The sequence below is a fragment of the Geotrypetes seraphini genome, chromosome 12 (genome assembly GCF_902459505.1).
Source record: "Geotrypetes seraphini chromosome 12, aGeoSer1.1, whole genome shotgun sequence".
Classification (NCBI taxonomy): domain Eukaryota; kingdom Metazoa; phylum Chordata; class Amphibia; order Gymnophiona; family Dermophiidae; genus Geotrypetes; species Geotrypetes seraphini.
In genome coordinates this window covers 7172173-7189210 of record NC_047095.1, presented here as the reverse complement: position 1 = coordinate 7189210, position 17038 = coordinate 7172173, and the positions used below count along the sequence as shown (strand labels likewise).

The window sequence follows — 17038 nt, the reverse complement described above, 5'->3', positions numbered from 1 at the left end:
CTACATCCACTGTTGAGGTAGGACTAGGGGATTCTGTGGATGCAGAATATACTTGGCTTCAATACCACATGGAGGAACCTTGTCACTCTTTCTCAATATCTCATCCCTTTACTAGATTAGGATCCTTCCCCCTTTATTGTGGAGTTCCACAAGGATCTGTATTGTCATCCATTCTTTTTAAAATCTTTCTCAGTTCTTTGGTTATTCCAATTTTGTTTGGATGCTATCAATAGCTAGGTCTCCTTTTTATTTTTTTTTTAAATCTTTATTCCTTTTTATTTCTTTCAACAAGTGTACAGTATTATTACAATTAATTTACATAACACACTTGGCATTCTTAAACAATATTATTATCCATGTTTTTATTTCCCCCCCCACCTCCCACCCTTTTCCATATCAATAAAATATTCCTTCCAAATTTATATATAATTATACATCCCTTTTTGATAATACAATTAATCTGACATGAAATCTGTCCCTCCCCCCATCCTTCTTCCTCAAACACTTTAAACATTTTATTATACCCAGTAATGCACAACAATAAATATCCCATCCTATTACATATATCTCCTTATTTTTCATAACAACATCTTTCCGATATTTTTCCCTCCCTATCCCTCCCATCCCATCCCATTTCTATATATTATCAAGTTTCAAGTTTCAAGTTTTTTATTTATTCTTGATTAATCGCTTTCTCTAATTCAAAGCGATGTACAAATCCAAATTTAGTTAAAAGAGAGTAAACAGACAGACAAACCAGACCACAGGGATTTACAATTCTTACATAGGTTAAAACTTATTAAACAACATTGGGTAAAAATAGGGTTAAGAAATACATTCGTTATATAAAAGATAAAACATAGGAAAACACATTAGGAAAAATAAAAACTAAAAAGTCAGGAATTAAAAACATCATTAAATCAGGAATTAAAAGCATCATTAAAAAGAAATGTTTTTAATAATGATTTAAATTTTACTAAATCTTGTTCATTCCCCTAAGGAAAAAGAATAAACTTTACTCGTTATAATATTCAATTAATGGCCTCCACACCTCTTGAAATCTTTTAAAATACCCCCTCTGTATCGCAAAAAATCTTTCCATCTTATACATATGACAAACTGAGTTCCACCAAAAATTACAATTCAATCTAGAACAGTCTTTCCAATTAGTTGTTATCTGTTGAATTCCCACTCCCGTAAGAATCAACAATAATTTATTGTTTGCTGCAGATATTTGGCATTTGGCCCTCATACACATTCCAAAAATCACTGTGTCATAGGATAAAGCCACATGACTCTCCATCAACATATTAACTTGATCCCATATTGATATCCAAAATGCCTGAATACATGGACAATAAAATAAAAGATGGTCTAGAGTTCCAACTTCAATTTTACAATGCCAGCATCTATTAGACTTAGAACAATCTAATTTTTGTAATCTAGTAGGGATCCAGAATGCTCTATGCAACAAAAAGAACCATGTTTGCCTAATAGATGCTGACATCGTACCTTTAATTCTCCAAGACCAAATACGTGGCCATTGAGATGCATTAATCTGATGCTTAATCTCAATGCTCCAAATATCTCTTAATCCATTTTTAGGCTTCTTATTCAAATAATTAGATATAATTTTATACCACTTTGCGGCCTGGTGACCCAGAAAATCTGCCTGGAAACATAAGAATTCTAAGCTGTAATGATCATTTAAAGATTTCCATTCAGGGAACCCCACCTGAATAGCCTGCTTCAATTGCAACCACTTATAACTTTGTTTTTTATTCAGACCATATTTATGTTGCAATTGTGAAAATTCAAGCATCTTATCATTATCAATTACTTCCGTTAATGATCTTGTACCTGCTTTTATCCCAGGACAAGCAGGCAGGTATTCTCACTGGTGGGTGATGTCATCCGACAGAGCCCCGATACAGACATCTTGAAAGCATGTCTTGCTTGAAGAAACTTAGAAGTTTCGAGATGCCCGCACCGCGCATGCGCCAGTGCCTTCCCGCCCGATGTACCAGGCGTGTCTCCTCAGTTCTTTTCTTTCCGCGGAGCTGAGAAGTTATCTTCAATCTGCGCTGACTGAATTTCAGTTTTTCTTTGCCTTCTTTAACCCGCGTTTTGGTTTATTTCTTTGAATTCACTTTAAACTTTACTTTATTTAAAAAAAAAAAAAAAAAAAGTTCAAAATTATTTCTTCCGGCGGTTCGGCCGGCCCGGCCTCGTGGCTGCGGCCTACCTCTTTCGACATTGCAGCGTCGATTTTCCGGCCTATGTCACGGCCAATCACCGGTTTTAAAAAGTGCAGCAAGTGCCAGCGTGCGATTTCGTTGACGGACCCGCATCGACGCTGCCTTCAGTGTCTTGGTCCGGACCACGTTCCGAAATCGTGCAGGCCTTGTTCCACGCTCACTGCGCGCTCGTTCAAGCGGCGTTGCTTACTTTGGGAGTCGATGTTCAAGATGGAGACTGCCAAGGATCTGTCTGCTTCTACATCTGCTGAGGTTTCACCGGTCCGCTCGAAACCTGCATCGACGACTTCCGCATCCAGCATCGTGAAGCCTGCATCGTTTACACCGGCTGCGGCTTCCAGTTCCGCTGCGGCGCCTGCCTCTGTCTCTTCGGTTCAGGTACCGCCTTCCACTGTCCCTCCCGTGGTCATCAAGGTGCCTAAAGCTACTAAGCAGAAGCACTTGGCCACGAAGGAGCGCGATGACCGTGCAGGAGGACCCCCTTTCGGTGCGGATCCCTCCATATCGGCTTCGCTTCGATCCCTGCTGGAAGCTCAGTTTGTCGAGCTTATGCAAACTATGGGACCCCGGCTTATCGCCAACATTCAGGGTGAAGTCCGAGCACCGGTCCCTGAGGGCGGTCCGCCCCCTCCCCCTCCCCCTCGCCGTTCGATCTCGCTGCTCGACGAGGGGGATCGGCGGAGGGCGGCGGATGCCTCCAGGAGGGCTTCCCTTCCTGATATGCCACCTTTAGAGCCCATTACTCCTCCAAGGCAACAGGGCGCTGGGACGGTCCCTGATATTCGGAGTCCTGGGCATACTGCATCGCAGGAAGAGTTCTTCCGCACTCCATACCAGACTTGGGTGGCGCTGCGTGAGTCCGCGTCCTTGCCACCTCTGCGATCCACCGCTTCGAGCCCCATCCATTCCTTAGAGGCTTCGGGGGATCGTGCGATGCACAGAAGTTCTCGCTCCCCATCCCGGCACCGGGAGGGGCATCGTTCTCGTCATTCATCTCGACACTCCTCACGTCATTCGGAAGTGTCCCCACAGAAAAAGATGCAACGTTTGGGATACTCATCGTCCGATGTTTCCCAACCGGAGGGACCAGAGTATGAGGAACCATCTACCTCTTATTCTCCATGCCGGTCTCAGCTCTCCCTAGACCCGGAGGCTTCCACTTCGTCTAGTCCGTCTCGGCGGCCGGCCTTGGCGGACCAATTGTCTTTCTCATCTTTTCTCCGACAGATGGCGGATGACTTAGATGTGACTTTGGATACTGGATCTAAATATTCTAAAGAGTATTTGGATACGATGCATTTGCCTCACCCTCCGGCGGAGACTCTTCGGCTTCCTTTGCATAAATTGCTGGACCAGACTTTCATGCGCTGTTTTGAGACACCGTATTCTATCCCTGCGGTTCCCAGCAAGCTGGATGCTCGATACCGCATCGTTCACCACAAGGGGTTTGAGGGAGCTCAACTTTCTCATCAGTCTCTGCTGGTCGAGTCTTCTCTCAAGCGTTCTCACCCTTCCCAGGTCTACGCTTCTGTGCCTCCGGGCAGGGAGGGGAGAACGATGGACAAGTTTGGTAGACGAGTTTACCAAAATTCGATGATGGCGACTCGAGTACTCAATTACAATTTTTTCTTCTCTTCCTATTTGGATTTCTTCTTGCCGGTCCTCCGCAAGTTCGTCCCTTTCATCGATGCTGAAGCTCGTTTCCAGTTTGAGGAGGTGGTGGCAACATTGTCCCAGTTGCGGCTGCAGCTGATGCAATCCTCCTACGATGCCTTCGAGCTCTCGGCACGGGCTGCGGCCTGCTCAGTCGCCATGCGTCGCCTAGCCTGGCTTCGCACTATTGATATGGATCCGAACCTCCAAGACAGATTGGCTAATGTGCCTTGTGCGGGAGCGGATCTATTCGATGAGTCTATCGAGACTGTCACTAAAAAGCTTTCGGACCACGAGAAGTCTTTTCAATCCATTCTGCGTCCTAAGCCTAAGCCTCAACAGTCTCGTCCATCTAGACCGCCTCAAATCTACCAGAGGCGTTATCAACCCAGACAGGCTCCCCTAGCGAGACAGCCTGCGAAGAGGCAGCCTCCACAAAAGTCTCAGCAGAAACCTCAGATGCCGGCTGCACCCAAGGCCACTCAGCCCTTTTGACTCTCTTCCAGGGAGCATAACCAACGTTCTGTCTTCCCTTGTTTTTCCCATCGGGGGTCGACTCCACCATTTTTATCATCAATGGGAGTCGATCACCTCAGACCTCTGGGTCCTTACCATCGTAAGAGAGGGATACTCTCTTCATTTCCAACGGGTCCCCCCGGACCACCCTCCAAGAGAGTATCCTTCCAACTCGATGCAGAACGCTCTTCTTCTACAGGAGGCGCAGGCTCTGCTTCGGCTTCGAGCCGTCGAGCCGGTGCCAGTAGATCAGCAAAACCGGGGGTTCTACTCCCGGTATTTCTTGGTTCCGAAGAAGACGGGCGATCTGCGTCCCATTTTGGACCTTCGAGTCCTCAACAAGTTTTTGGTCAAGGAGCGGTTCCGCATGCTGACCCTTGCCTCTCTCTACCCCCTACTCGAGCAGAACGATTGGTTATGCTCTCTGGACCTCAAGGAGGCCTACACTCACATCCCGATTCATCCGGCCTCCCGCAAGTTCCTCAGATTTCGGGTGGGACATCTACATCTGCAGTATCGAGTGCTTCCATTTGGCCTTTCCTCTTCGCCCAGAGTCTTCACGAAGTGTCTGGTGGTGGTGGCCGCTGCGCTCCGGAACATGGGTCTTCAGGTGTTTCCATACCTCGACGACTGGCTCATCAAGGCCCCGTCGGCCCCAGAGGTCATTTCGGCGACCTTGACCACGATTTGTTTTCTGCAGAGCTTGGGCTTCGAGATCAACTTTCCCAAGTCACATCTTCAGCCCACCCAGACTCTCCCCTTCATCGGGGCGGTCCTGGATACCATCCAACTTCGAGCGTTCCTCCCTCCTCAGCGCATGGAGGCTCTTCTTCTACTCTGCCAGTTGGTGTCTTCTCGCCCGTCCATCTCAGCGAGACACATGATGGTCCTCTTGGGTCACATGGCATCCACAGTTCATGTGACGCCTTTTGCCAGACTACATCTCAGAATTTCTCAATGGACCTTGGCATCTCAGTGGACTCAGGTCTCCGACCCATTGTCCCGCCACATTCTAGTCACTCCTGCTCTACGGCAGTCTCTTCTTTGGTGGATGACCTCTTCGAATCTATCCAGAGGTTTGCTGTTTCACTCTCCTCCCCATCAGAAGGTTCTCACGACCGATTCATCGAACTATGCATGGGGAGCTCATCTGGATGGTCTTCGCACTCAGGGGTTCTGGACCAGTGCGGAACGACTCCATCAAATCAATCTTCTGGAGCTCAGAGCCATCTTCAATGCTCTTCAGGCTTTTCAACATCTGCTTCACGACATGGTGGTCCTAATTCGCACCGACAATCAGGTCGCCATGTATTATGTAAACAAGCAAGGGGGCACGGGCTCGGCCTCCCTTTGCCAGGAAGCTCTTCGAGTCTGGGATTGGGCGGTCCGCCACAACACCTTCCTCAGGGCTGTCTACATTCAGGGGAAAGACAATGTCTTGGCAGACAAATTGAGCCGTCTTCTTCAACCTCACGAATGGACGCTCAATTCCAAACCCCTTCATCAGATATTTGCACAATGGGGGACACCTCAGATAGACCTCTTTGCAGCCCCCCACAACTTCAAACTGCCTCAGTTTTGCTCCAGGATCTACACTCCTCTCCGCCTCGAGGCAGACGCCTTTCTACTGGAGTGGGGGAATCGCTTCCTTTATGCGTTTCCTCCCTTTCCTCTCATTCAAAAGACTCTGGTCAAGTTAAGATCAGACCGTGCCACCATGATCCTGATTGCGCCTCGGTGGCCCAGACAACCTTGGTTCTCCCTTCTACTTCAACTCAGCAGCAGGGAGCCAATTCTTCTTCCAGTGTTTCCTTCGCTGCTTACTCAACATCAAGGTTCACTGCTTCATCCCAACCTGCAGTCTCTCCACCTGACAGCTTGGTTCCTTTCAACATAACCCCTCACCAGTTCTCTCAAGCTGTGAGGGAGGTCTTGGAGGCTTCCAGGAAGCCTGCTACTCGACAATGCTATTCCCAAAAATGGACGAGATTCTCGACCTGGTGTATTTCCAATGCTACAGAACCTCAAAAAGCTTCTCTATCGTCTGTATTGGACTATCTTCTACACCTGTCCCAGTCTGGTCTCAAGTCTACCTCTATACGAGTCCACCTGAGTGCTATTGCGGCTTTCCATCAGCCTCTACAGGGGAAACCTTTGTCTGCTCATCCTGTGGTTTCCAAATTTATGAAAGGACTTTTTCATGTCAATCCTCCTATCAAACCTCCTCCTGTGGTTTGGGATCTCAATGTTGTCCTGTCTCATCTTATGAAACCTCCGTTTGAACCTCTCAAAACGGCTCCTCTTAAGTATCTCACCTGGAAGGTGGTTTTCCTGGTGGCCCTCACGTCAGCTCGCCGAGTCAGTGAGCTTCAGGCCCTAGTGGCAGATCCACCCTTCACTGTATTCCATCATGACAAGGTGGTTCTCCGTACTCATCCAAAATTCTTACCTAAAGTGGTCTCTGAATTTCACATCAATCAATCCATCGTGCTTCCAGTGTTTTTTCCAAAGCCTCATTCTCATCCTGGGGAATCTGCTTTGCACACTCTGGACTGTAAACGTGCTCTAGCTTTCTACTTGGATCGCACAAAGCCACACAGAACTGCACCTCAACTTTTCGTCTCCTTTGATCCAAACAAGTTGGGACGACCTGTATCGAAGCGCACCATCTCTAACTGGATGGCGGCTTGTATCTCTTCCTGCTATGCCCAGGCTGGATTATCCCTTCCCTGTAGGGTCACAGCCCACAAGGTCAGAGCAATGGCAGCCTCTGTAGCCTTCCTCAGATCGACACCGATTGAGGAGATTTGTAAGGCTGCCACTTGGTCCTCGGTTCATACCTTCACCTCTCATTATTGTCTGGATACTTTCTCCAGACGGGATGGACAGTTTGGCCAAACTGTATTACAAAATTTGTTTTCTTAAAGTTGCCAACTCTCCCACCATCCCATTGGGGTTAGCTTGGAGGTCACCCACTAGTGAGAATACCTGCCTGCTTGTCCTGGGATAAAGCAATGTTACTTACCGTAACAGTTGTTATCCAGGGACAGCAGGCAGCTATTCTCACGTCCCACCCACCTCCCCTGGGTTGGCTTCTCAGGCTAGCTACCTGAACTGAGGAGACACGCCCGGTACATCGGGCGGGAAGGCACTGGCGCATGCGCGGTGCGGGCATCTCGAAACTTCTAAGTTTCTTCAAGCAAGACATGCTTTCAAGATGTCCGTATCGGGGCTCTGTCGGATGACATCACCCACTAGTGAGAATAGCTGCCTGCTGTCCCTGGATAACAACTGTTACGGTAAGTAACATTGCTTAATCCAATCTTTCCAGACAACCTTAAACCCGCCTATTTGTATCTTGGAGTTTACCCAAATAGTCTGTTGTTTCGATTTTAAAATAGAATCAGTAGTTAATTTGTCTACAAACCTTAATGTTTTCCAAGTATCCATTAATACTCTATTGTCCTTATGTATTCTAGGCACCTTTATACCAAGCAAAAGATCAAGCCTAAGTGGAAAGATAAGTGATCTCTCCACCCTTAACCACTCTGGTAATTGTTCCAAAAGCTCTGGGAGGACCCAATACATACCTTGGCGCATGATATAGGCCTGATGATACCTATAAAAATTGGGAAAATTTACCCCACCCTCCTTAATTGGTCTTTGCAAAGACACTAAAGCCACTCTTGCAATTTTACCCAGCCAAATAAATTTAACCAGAATACTATTTAATTTTTTATAGAAAGACCCCTGAAAAAACACTGGTATCATTCCCAATTGATAGCAAACCACAGGCAAAATCATCATTTTAACAGTTTGTACTCTTCCCCACCAGGACAAATGTAAAGGATTCCATTGCTCACACAATTCTGTAACTTTTTGTAATAAAAATTTTTCATTTATTCTTATTGTCTCTTCAAGTGTTTTATTCAGCTAAATACCTAAGTATTTTATTCCATCCTCTTTCCATATAAAAGGGAAAGTATCAAGTATACCTTTTGTACAATGCACATTTAAAGGTAAAATCTCTGATTTAGTCCAATTTATTTTGTATCCTGAGAATTTTCCAAATGTATCTATGACCTTCAGTAGACATGGGATTGTTGTTTCCGGATTCCTCAAATGAAGCAAGATGTCATCTGCATAAGCAGATACTTTATATTCCACTCCAGCACATGGAATACCCTGTATGTCCTTTGCCTGTCGAATAGCTAATAATAAGGGTTCAAGAACTATATCAAAGAGCAAAGGAGATAATGGACAACCTTGTCTAACTCCCCTCTGCAACTTAAAAGCATCCGAAAAATTATTATTTATATATAAGCGAGCAGTTGGGGAGCTGTACAATGCTTGTATCATTTGTATAAATCTGGATTCAATACCAAACCACTCCATAGCTTGATACATGAAACTCCATTCTACACGATCAAAAGCCTTCTCAGCATCTAGTGAAACCGAAAAAGCCGGATCATTAATTTGTTTTGTTAAATAATACATCTGAAATGCCAGTCTAGTATTATTAGAAGAGTGTCTTTGAGCAACAAATCCAGTTTGATTCATTCCTATTATATGCGGAAGAGCTTTAGCCAATCTTAATGCTAAAATCTTAGCTAATAATTTACCATCTACATTTATTAAAGATATAGGCCTGTAGTTTGAAACCAATGTTGGATCTTTATTTGGCTTTGGCAAAACAATAGTTAAAGATTCTGCCATAGTGCCTGATATACAACCTTTATTCAGTTGATCCTGATATAATTTTAATAAATACGGTAATAGGGAAATTTGAAATTCTTTATAAAACTCTACTGTAAATCCATCTCCACCTGGAGCGGTCCCAACTCTAAGGGATTTCAATGCCATTTGTAACTCTTTTAATGATATAGGTTTATCTAAACTTCTTTTTATATGATCAGGAACCTTAGGACCTTCAACTAAACTCAAAAAATCCATCCCATCTTTCTCTTTATTTAAATAAGACTCTGAAGAATACAATGATTTATAATATTTTAAAAATTGTTTTAATATATTTCCAATTTGAGAATGAGAATTTCCTAACTCATCTTTAATTATGCTTATTTTCTCCTTCCTTTTCTTTGCTTTTAAATAATTTGCCAATAATCTTCCAGCCTTATTTGCACTACCATAATACACCACCTGCTGAGCAAAAATATCTTTCCTTACTAACCCAGAGGAAATTTCATTATATTCACATTTTTTTTAACAATATTTGAAATGTCTCCTGTTCCCATTTATTAACCAATTTTAATTCCAAATTCTTAATTTCTTTTTCCAAATTCACATATTGTTTTCTTAACAGTTTCTTTTTATATGCAGAATATGATATAATTTGTCCTCTCATAGTTGCTTTGAAAGCATCCCATAAAATTCCAATCGAAATTTCCTCTAAATCATTAAGTCTAAAATATTCATTTATTTTATTTTGAAATTCTGTGCAAAATTTAGAATCAGCAAGCAATGTATTATCAAACCTCCATACAGGTTTGGAATTATCTGGATCTACTAAATTAACTTCTATCCATATACCACCATGATCAGATATTACTATTGGTTCTATGTTAGCTTTTATAACTTGCTGTACCATCTGATCTGAAACAAAAATATAATCAATTCTTGAGAACGATTGATGAACATGTGAACAAAATGTAAATTCCCGATCATTAAAATGAAGAATACGCCATATATCTTTTAAATTACATACTTGTACCAAATTATCTAATCCCATTGATTTCATTATTCTACTAGGCTTTTTATCCATTATTGGATCTATAACAGCATTGAAATCCCCAGCCACCACTAAATTAGTAGTAGCCAGTGGTAAAACTAATTGTTGTAGAGATTTAAAGAATTCACTTTGATTCGAATTAGGTGCATATATATTTAGTAACGCCATTGTATTACTGCCCATGCTCATGTCAACAAGTAACCACCTTCCTTGAGGATCTGCCTTAACCATATTAAATGTTGCTGGACATTTTTTATTAATCAATATTGCAACTCCTGCCTTCTTTTTTACCGCTGGTGCAAATAAACAATGTTTTATCCACTTATCTGTCAGCTTCATAGACTCTGTTCCAGACAAATGTGTCTCTTGCAAGAAACATATATCTATATTTTGTTGTTTAATATATTCCAATACCTTTTTCCTTTTTATAGGGTGATTAAGGCCATTTACATTCAAAGAAAAAATTTTAAAACCCATTTTACAAATAAAATATAAAATACATATATAATCCACTCAAACATAAAATATACATTTTTTCTTTTTCCTTAAACCAATATATGAGTCTCCCCCACTCCCCTCTTTCCCCATCCCCCCTATTCCCATCCCCCACCCTCCCCTCCCCTCCCCTAACACAAATGCAAACTTCGAAACGCACATATTACTGAGCAAAAATAAACTCCCCACAGGCAATAACATATTCATTTTTCTTTCTCTAATCTTTCAAACAACCAACACTAAATTCTCCTGCAGTCAATCCATTCTTCAATACCCTAAATACCCATATTTACTATAATTCTTTATTATATACTTCCCCTCTCATTCAAATTTTCAAACATTCTTCCATCCTATACCTCTAATATATTTATAAAAGTATATACCCAATATTTCGGAAACCATTTCTTACAATATATACCCCCCCCCCCAAGATTAATATTATTATTTTATTTATTTTTTTTTTTTTTGTATAACCTAAGTTTCTCACAACTTCAATGGAACATACATCACTCCATCCAATAATATTCATTTTTTTTTTTTTATCCTTACATCAAAAGAAGGATCAAACATTTCAACCAAGCAGACCTCATATTTTTTAAAACTCTCATTAATTTTCATTGCATCTTCAATCTATTACAGTCTATTCTCCATTCTGCACAACTGTAACACTTGTACATCTTCATCCTGCTGTTTCAGTCTCTTATTCCATCTTCTTGCAGATTGCTATTTCATCTTTCTCCAATAAAGTATTTTTGCAACATCATCCTTATATCTCAGTCAATTTCAGATGCAAATTGTAAATCTAAATAATGCTCAAGTCATTTCCATCAGTCTATCTTCACATCTTCTTCTCTTTACATCAATAGTCTTTTGTATTTTTCATCTTATTATATTCTAAGTTCCCACATTTCTCCAATGCAGCATTTATGTGTCCTCATATTATTATCTCAGTCACGCTCAAATGCAAATTATAAACTCACATTAAGAAACCATCCAAATCTTATAATTGTTCCTCATATTTTTTTCACTTCCTATATGCTCCATCCCTCTTCTTACCTTGTCAAAATCTTCTTTTCTTCTTTTCTTATTGTCTCTTTAAAATTTTTCATTTCTATTCTTTAAATCTTGTTTGAAATGTTGATCCCCCTTTAATCTAACCTCAACAATTTTCTAGAAAATATTTTTCTCCTTTTCTATTTTTTTTTTTTTTCCACTTTTTCCTTCTTTATAAAATATCTTTCAATTTTCACTCAAAAATATAAACCAAAAATAATCTAAGTATATTATTTATTACATTTTCTAAATACTTTCATGAAATCATAGGCAAATTATATTGATCTAGAAATTCCTGTAATTTGCCTGCTTCTTCAAAATTATAAGTTTTATTCTCATAAGTTACCCTCATAATAGCAGGGTATATCAATCCATATCTTGCTCCCATTGCTCTCAGTTTAGGTCTTAAATCCAAAAGCTGTTTTCTTTTATAGGCTGTAGCTTTTGCAAAGTCAGGTACTATAAAGATCTTAGAATCCTGGCATTTAAGATCCTTGTTTGTTTTAGCCAGTTTTATAATCTCTACCACCTGCTGATGTCTTAGCAGTTTAAACGGGACCCTTCTGACTATTTGATCTTTTCATCGGTATCCGATGTGCTCTTTCTATCTCCAAAGGAAAAGAACTTTTAAATGGCAAGATCTTTGGGATAAAATTAGTCACAAATTGAATAGGATCATTCTGCTCAATCCCCTCAGGTATCCCAATCAGACGCAAATTATTCCTTCTTTCACGATTTGATAAGTCTTCAAAATCCTTTTTCAACGCCTCTATTTCTCTGTGATATTTTTTACACACCAGCATCTCTGCCTCAGATTTCTCAGCATGCTTTTCTAACTGCTCAATTTTGAAGTCAACTGCCTGCATTCTATTTGTCAAACTCTCTATTTCCTTCTTCACATCTTTTATATTTTTAGCGTTATCACTTACTATTTCTTTAATTTTCTGAAGTTCATTCATCAAATCACTGTTATCAATTTCTTCCTGAGGCAACGGGACCGCTGTCGGGGATACCGAATCAATTTTTGTTCTTTTTTTACTTCCTGCTCCTGAATTCACCGGATTACTTTTACTAGTTTTACCCGAAGCCATTTCTTACTTCAATTCTCTCTTTTCCTTCACTTTTCTTTAATTTTAACTGCCAAAATCTTAATAAAATTTGCCTGTCACAACAGAGCTAATCCTTTACCCAGCCATCTTCGTGCGCTGCAAAGTTCTAGAATCAGCTAGGTCTCCTTTGACCTCTTGGTCTTAAACCCTTCTAAGACACTTGCTCTAAGGGTGACTGGATTACCCCTCTTTCCTTCTTGTATGTAACTGTCTTCAGGTAGTTGATTTCCTGAAATATGGAGAAATGACTCGCAACTCTTTTGAGCAACACATTTCTTCAGTTGTGAAATCTTATTTCTGTTCCCTTAGTCTTAACCATTTTTTACACTCCTGCTTTGACAATGACTCATGCACTACTCTACTGTGCTCACTGTAAGATTGTCCTCTTTGGTTTCCCCTGTGTTCTCCTCAAACATCTTTAGATCATTCAGAATACTACTATACAACTTCATGCTCATACACACAGGTCAGACCATGTTTCTCCCCTTTTGTGACATCACCACTGGTTTTCCATACCCTTTCGCATCAATTTTAAAATTTTCACTCATAAGGTTCTCCACACATGTACTCCCTCCCATATTTCTTCTCATTCTTGTACAATCCCACTCTATTCCTGGACTAGTGGGTTATTTTCCCATACTCGCCAGGGCTTGTAGGAAGCCTCATAATACAGAGTCTTGAACCCCTCTCTTCTTACCTCAGGACACCCCTCCAGGAAATCAGTTTTTTTTTCCTATAAGCCAGACTGTAGGAGCTTGTTTTTCTGCTCATGTTTATTTTCTTTAAATTCAGTCCTTTCAATCGTGTTTTTGATCCTGCTGCAAAGGTTCCCCGTAGGGACAGTTCTGACTATGTAAGATTGCAGACTTTACGCTAAGTTTGCATCCAGGGAGTTGGCTTCTTGGCAGTATACCCTCTGAACAGACTGCACTTCAGATTGGGGCTTGGGAACCGTTCCCTTGGGAGCAGTCAGAAGATCAGCAGTCTAATTTGCTTGCTTGTTTGAGGCAGAGAATCTCCCTGTAAGCAGTTTTCAGCTTCTCTCCATGCAGACAGCACAATGAGTAAAAATACCGACAGCCTGAATCAGCGATTTGGGGGGTAGGGAGTAGTAGGTTTGGGAGTGTGCCCTAGCCCCCTCATCCCTATCCCTAAAATCACCAAATCATGTTTTGGGGGTTTCCTGCGCTTTTCCCGGGCTAATTGCTATTAAAAATAGCACCTGCAGCGGCTGCCTTGGATTTTCACAATTTTTTAAAAAAAGTTATTTTTAGCCTCTGCAAGCTTCATTTTTTTTTTTAGAAAACCACTCAGATGGACTCCCCAGGGCAGGATTCGGAGGATTCATGCCCCATTTGCAGTGGATGGATATTCGGCAAGCAGTCATGTTCCACGTGCGCTGCAGTGCGTGAGGGGGGCAAAATTGTGTTGGTCCAGGTCCCCTCTAACTCTGAAGAGGTTCCTGCCTGTGGGCAGAAAAAAATGTTGTCTGCAGGCCCTGAGGAGTGCGAACTTGGCTGCCCTGGCAAAACTCAAGCGATTCAGCAGCCAAATCTCACAGGTCCTCTGAGAGGTCAAAGAAAGGTCCACAGGAGATAGCTTCTGCCCTGGATGCTGGGTTTTCCCCAAAATTTAACATGATGTATCAGGCGTATTTGGCTAAGATGTCCATGCTTTCTGCCCCTCGCAAGCATCCTTGCCAACTGTGGGGGCCCTTCTTTCCCTGGATGTGGGGATTCTACCCTGTTCCCCCTCACCCTGCGTGGCCCCAGCTAGTGCACCGGCTGTCTCCAAGATAGTCCATGATGCCCTGACCATTCTGTTTCTTACGTAGACAGGGGATGTTGTGGTCCTCGTAGATCTCGGCGGGGGATGTTGCGGCCCTTGTAGATCTCCAAGACCAATATCCGGGTGGGCCCCCAGATTTGGGGGAGGACCCCACGGTGCAGAGATTTTTTTTAAATCCATGCATCTGGTTGACTTGATCTCGGAGTCCCTCCAGGAGTAGAAGCTAGAGGCAGGCAGCCTGTCACTGAGGAATGTTCCCTCATGAGCGATCAGAGGCCACAGTCCATTTCCTTTCCTGATCATTCTTATTCTCACAGACATTTGGTAGACACTGGAGGGCCTGTGCCCATCCTTTCTTCCTCCATCTGAAATGGATTGCCTCTTTCTTGAATATGTTGGGCATAAATATTGAGTTCTTAATGTGACTAAATGTAAGCATGCAACAGTTTCTATTTGGAAGGAAAATTGTTTGTATAAACTGCATGCTGTTTCATAGCTAACAAAGTTGTGCTTAAATTAGCATGCCCCTGAACTTTATGCATCCAAGTGTATTCACGTAAATGTATACATATTAAGTAACTGAAAATTGACTTAAGTGCATAGAGCCGATTGTTGCACACAACTCCCAACAAAGTTTTTGAAACTTTACCACTTAGTTTTGCTATCAAATTAATCTCCAGTATTTTGTATTTTATTTCTAGGGCTCCAGATTAGATGATCAGAGATGTGCTCCTCCTCCACCAGCAGCTAAGGGGCGTACAGTGCCTGATGAGGATTTCTTTAGCCTTATTTTGAGATCTCAGGCGAAGAGACTGGATGAACAGCGGGTCACTCTGCCCTCAAATTCAGAGACCAAATTCAAGCTAAACAAGCTCAAACTATAAAGAATTTATAGAGAAGCACTGTCTATTAAAAAATAAAAGCTAAACACTACGATCAGGAAGCACATCATACTGTGTTATAAATTTCTTATGAATTTTTCAAAGAATCTTTATTTTTTCAGAAATTAAATTTTCAACATGTCCTTAAAAAGGAAGATTAATGTTTGGACTTTTATGGAAATGTTTAGCATTGTTTAAATGGAAGTTTGTATTTTTCACAATGGGACAATATGATAAGAAAATTAGGATAAACATTTGAGTATAAACTCAACCTTTCAGGTACTTAATCTAGTAATGGTTATGTGATTGGCACTTTTTTGCTTTCAAGGGTCTAAATAGTTCAACTGGAAAAATTGATATATTTTTGCAATGTTTTGAAGGTACTACATAGTTTAATGCTTTTAGGCCCAGATTCTATAACTGCTGCCATTGTTGGTGGACACCTTTAAAAGCGGACGCTATTTGTGTGTCAATCATGCAACGGTGCCGGTTACAGAATCGTACCTCCAGCAAAGGTAAGCACCATAAATGTAGGCCAGGGTTTTCCAGGCTTACATTTCCGGCACCTACCTTTGATGAGAATCACGCCTCCTTAGGCGCTTTACATCATCTAACACCACTTCTGGCATTAGCCATACCTACAGTTGTGCTAGGCACCAGAAAGCACCTATGGAGTTGATTCCTGCACCAATTTTTTAGGTACTGGTAAGTGCTCTAAAAATCTGTGAAAAACATTGTTTAAACAGCATTTTTCACTGAGCTTGGGCACCTACCTGTACATAAAACCCGGCGCCATTTAAAAAAATCCAGACCTTACTCTTCTAGTCATAAAATAAATGATCATGTAAAGCAGGTGAGCTGAAGACTTGTGATCCTTCGCAATGTGATCAAAAAGCTCACTAGTGTTTTGTAGGTTTTGCCACGATGGGCATTATTAGGCCAAATTAGCACTTGCAATAGTAGGCTTGTTAGAAATTGGTGATAGAGTAGGAGGAAAGGTAAAATTCCCCATCCCTTAGCGTCCAACCAGACTAGTCCAGAATGAATGGGTGTTGTAGAAAAACAATACTTCTGTGATTTGCCTTTAAAGGGCACGATGCAAACACAGATACTCAGTATTTTTCTGTCTCCAGAAGATGGTGATACTTCACCATGCAGGTCTTGGGTGTTAGCTGCAAGATATAATCTAGTTCAGCAAATGATTTTGTCTATGCTTTTAAAAACCATATATTTTTTTTTTCTCTGAGGACAAGCAGACATCATATTCTCACATGAGTGATGTCAACCACAGAACCTGGTACAGACAGTCAAAAAGTATACTGTCACTTTTTAAATCTTTAGGACTGCTTGTACTGTGCACATACTGGTGCCTTTCTGCCTGACATCGGCTAGCGGGACCCCTGCTGTTCTTATGCGGAGTTGAGAGCCTGTGTTTTTCAGTTCTCTCAAAGCATGTCAAACATTAGCCTTTTTTATGCTTTTCCATTCCTTTTTCATTCAGTTTTTATCTTTTCTTTCATTTCCCATCTACTCAACCTC

General features: G+C 41.7%; 1 protein-coding gene across 2 annotated transcripts in view; it reads left to right on the top strand.

The window, feature by feature from the left end:
* GPSM2 (G protein signaling modulator 2) overlaps window positions 1–15714 on the top strand; it is a 113417-nt gene extending 97703 nt beyond the window's left edge. For both annotated transcript variants that reach the window (XM_033916419.1, XM_033916420.1), the window contains one exon: window positions 15320–15714. In XM_033916419.1, coding sequence (XP_033772310.1) covers window positions 15320–15502 — 183 coding nt within the window. In that variant the 3' untranslated portion in view covers window positions 15503–15714. The remainder of the gene's footprint in view (window positions 1–15319) is intronic.
* Window positions 15715–17038: the final 1324 nt, after the last annotated feature.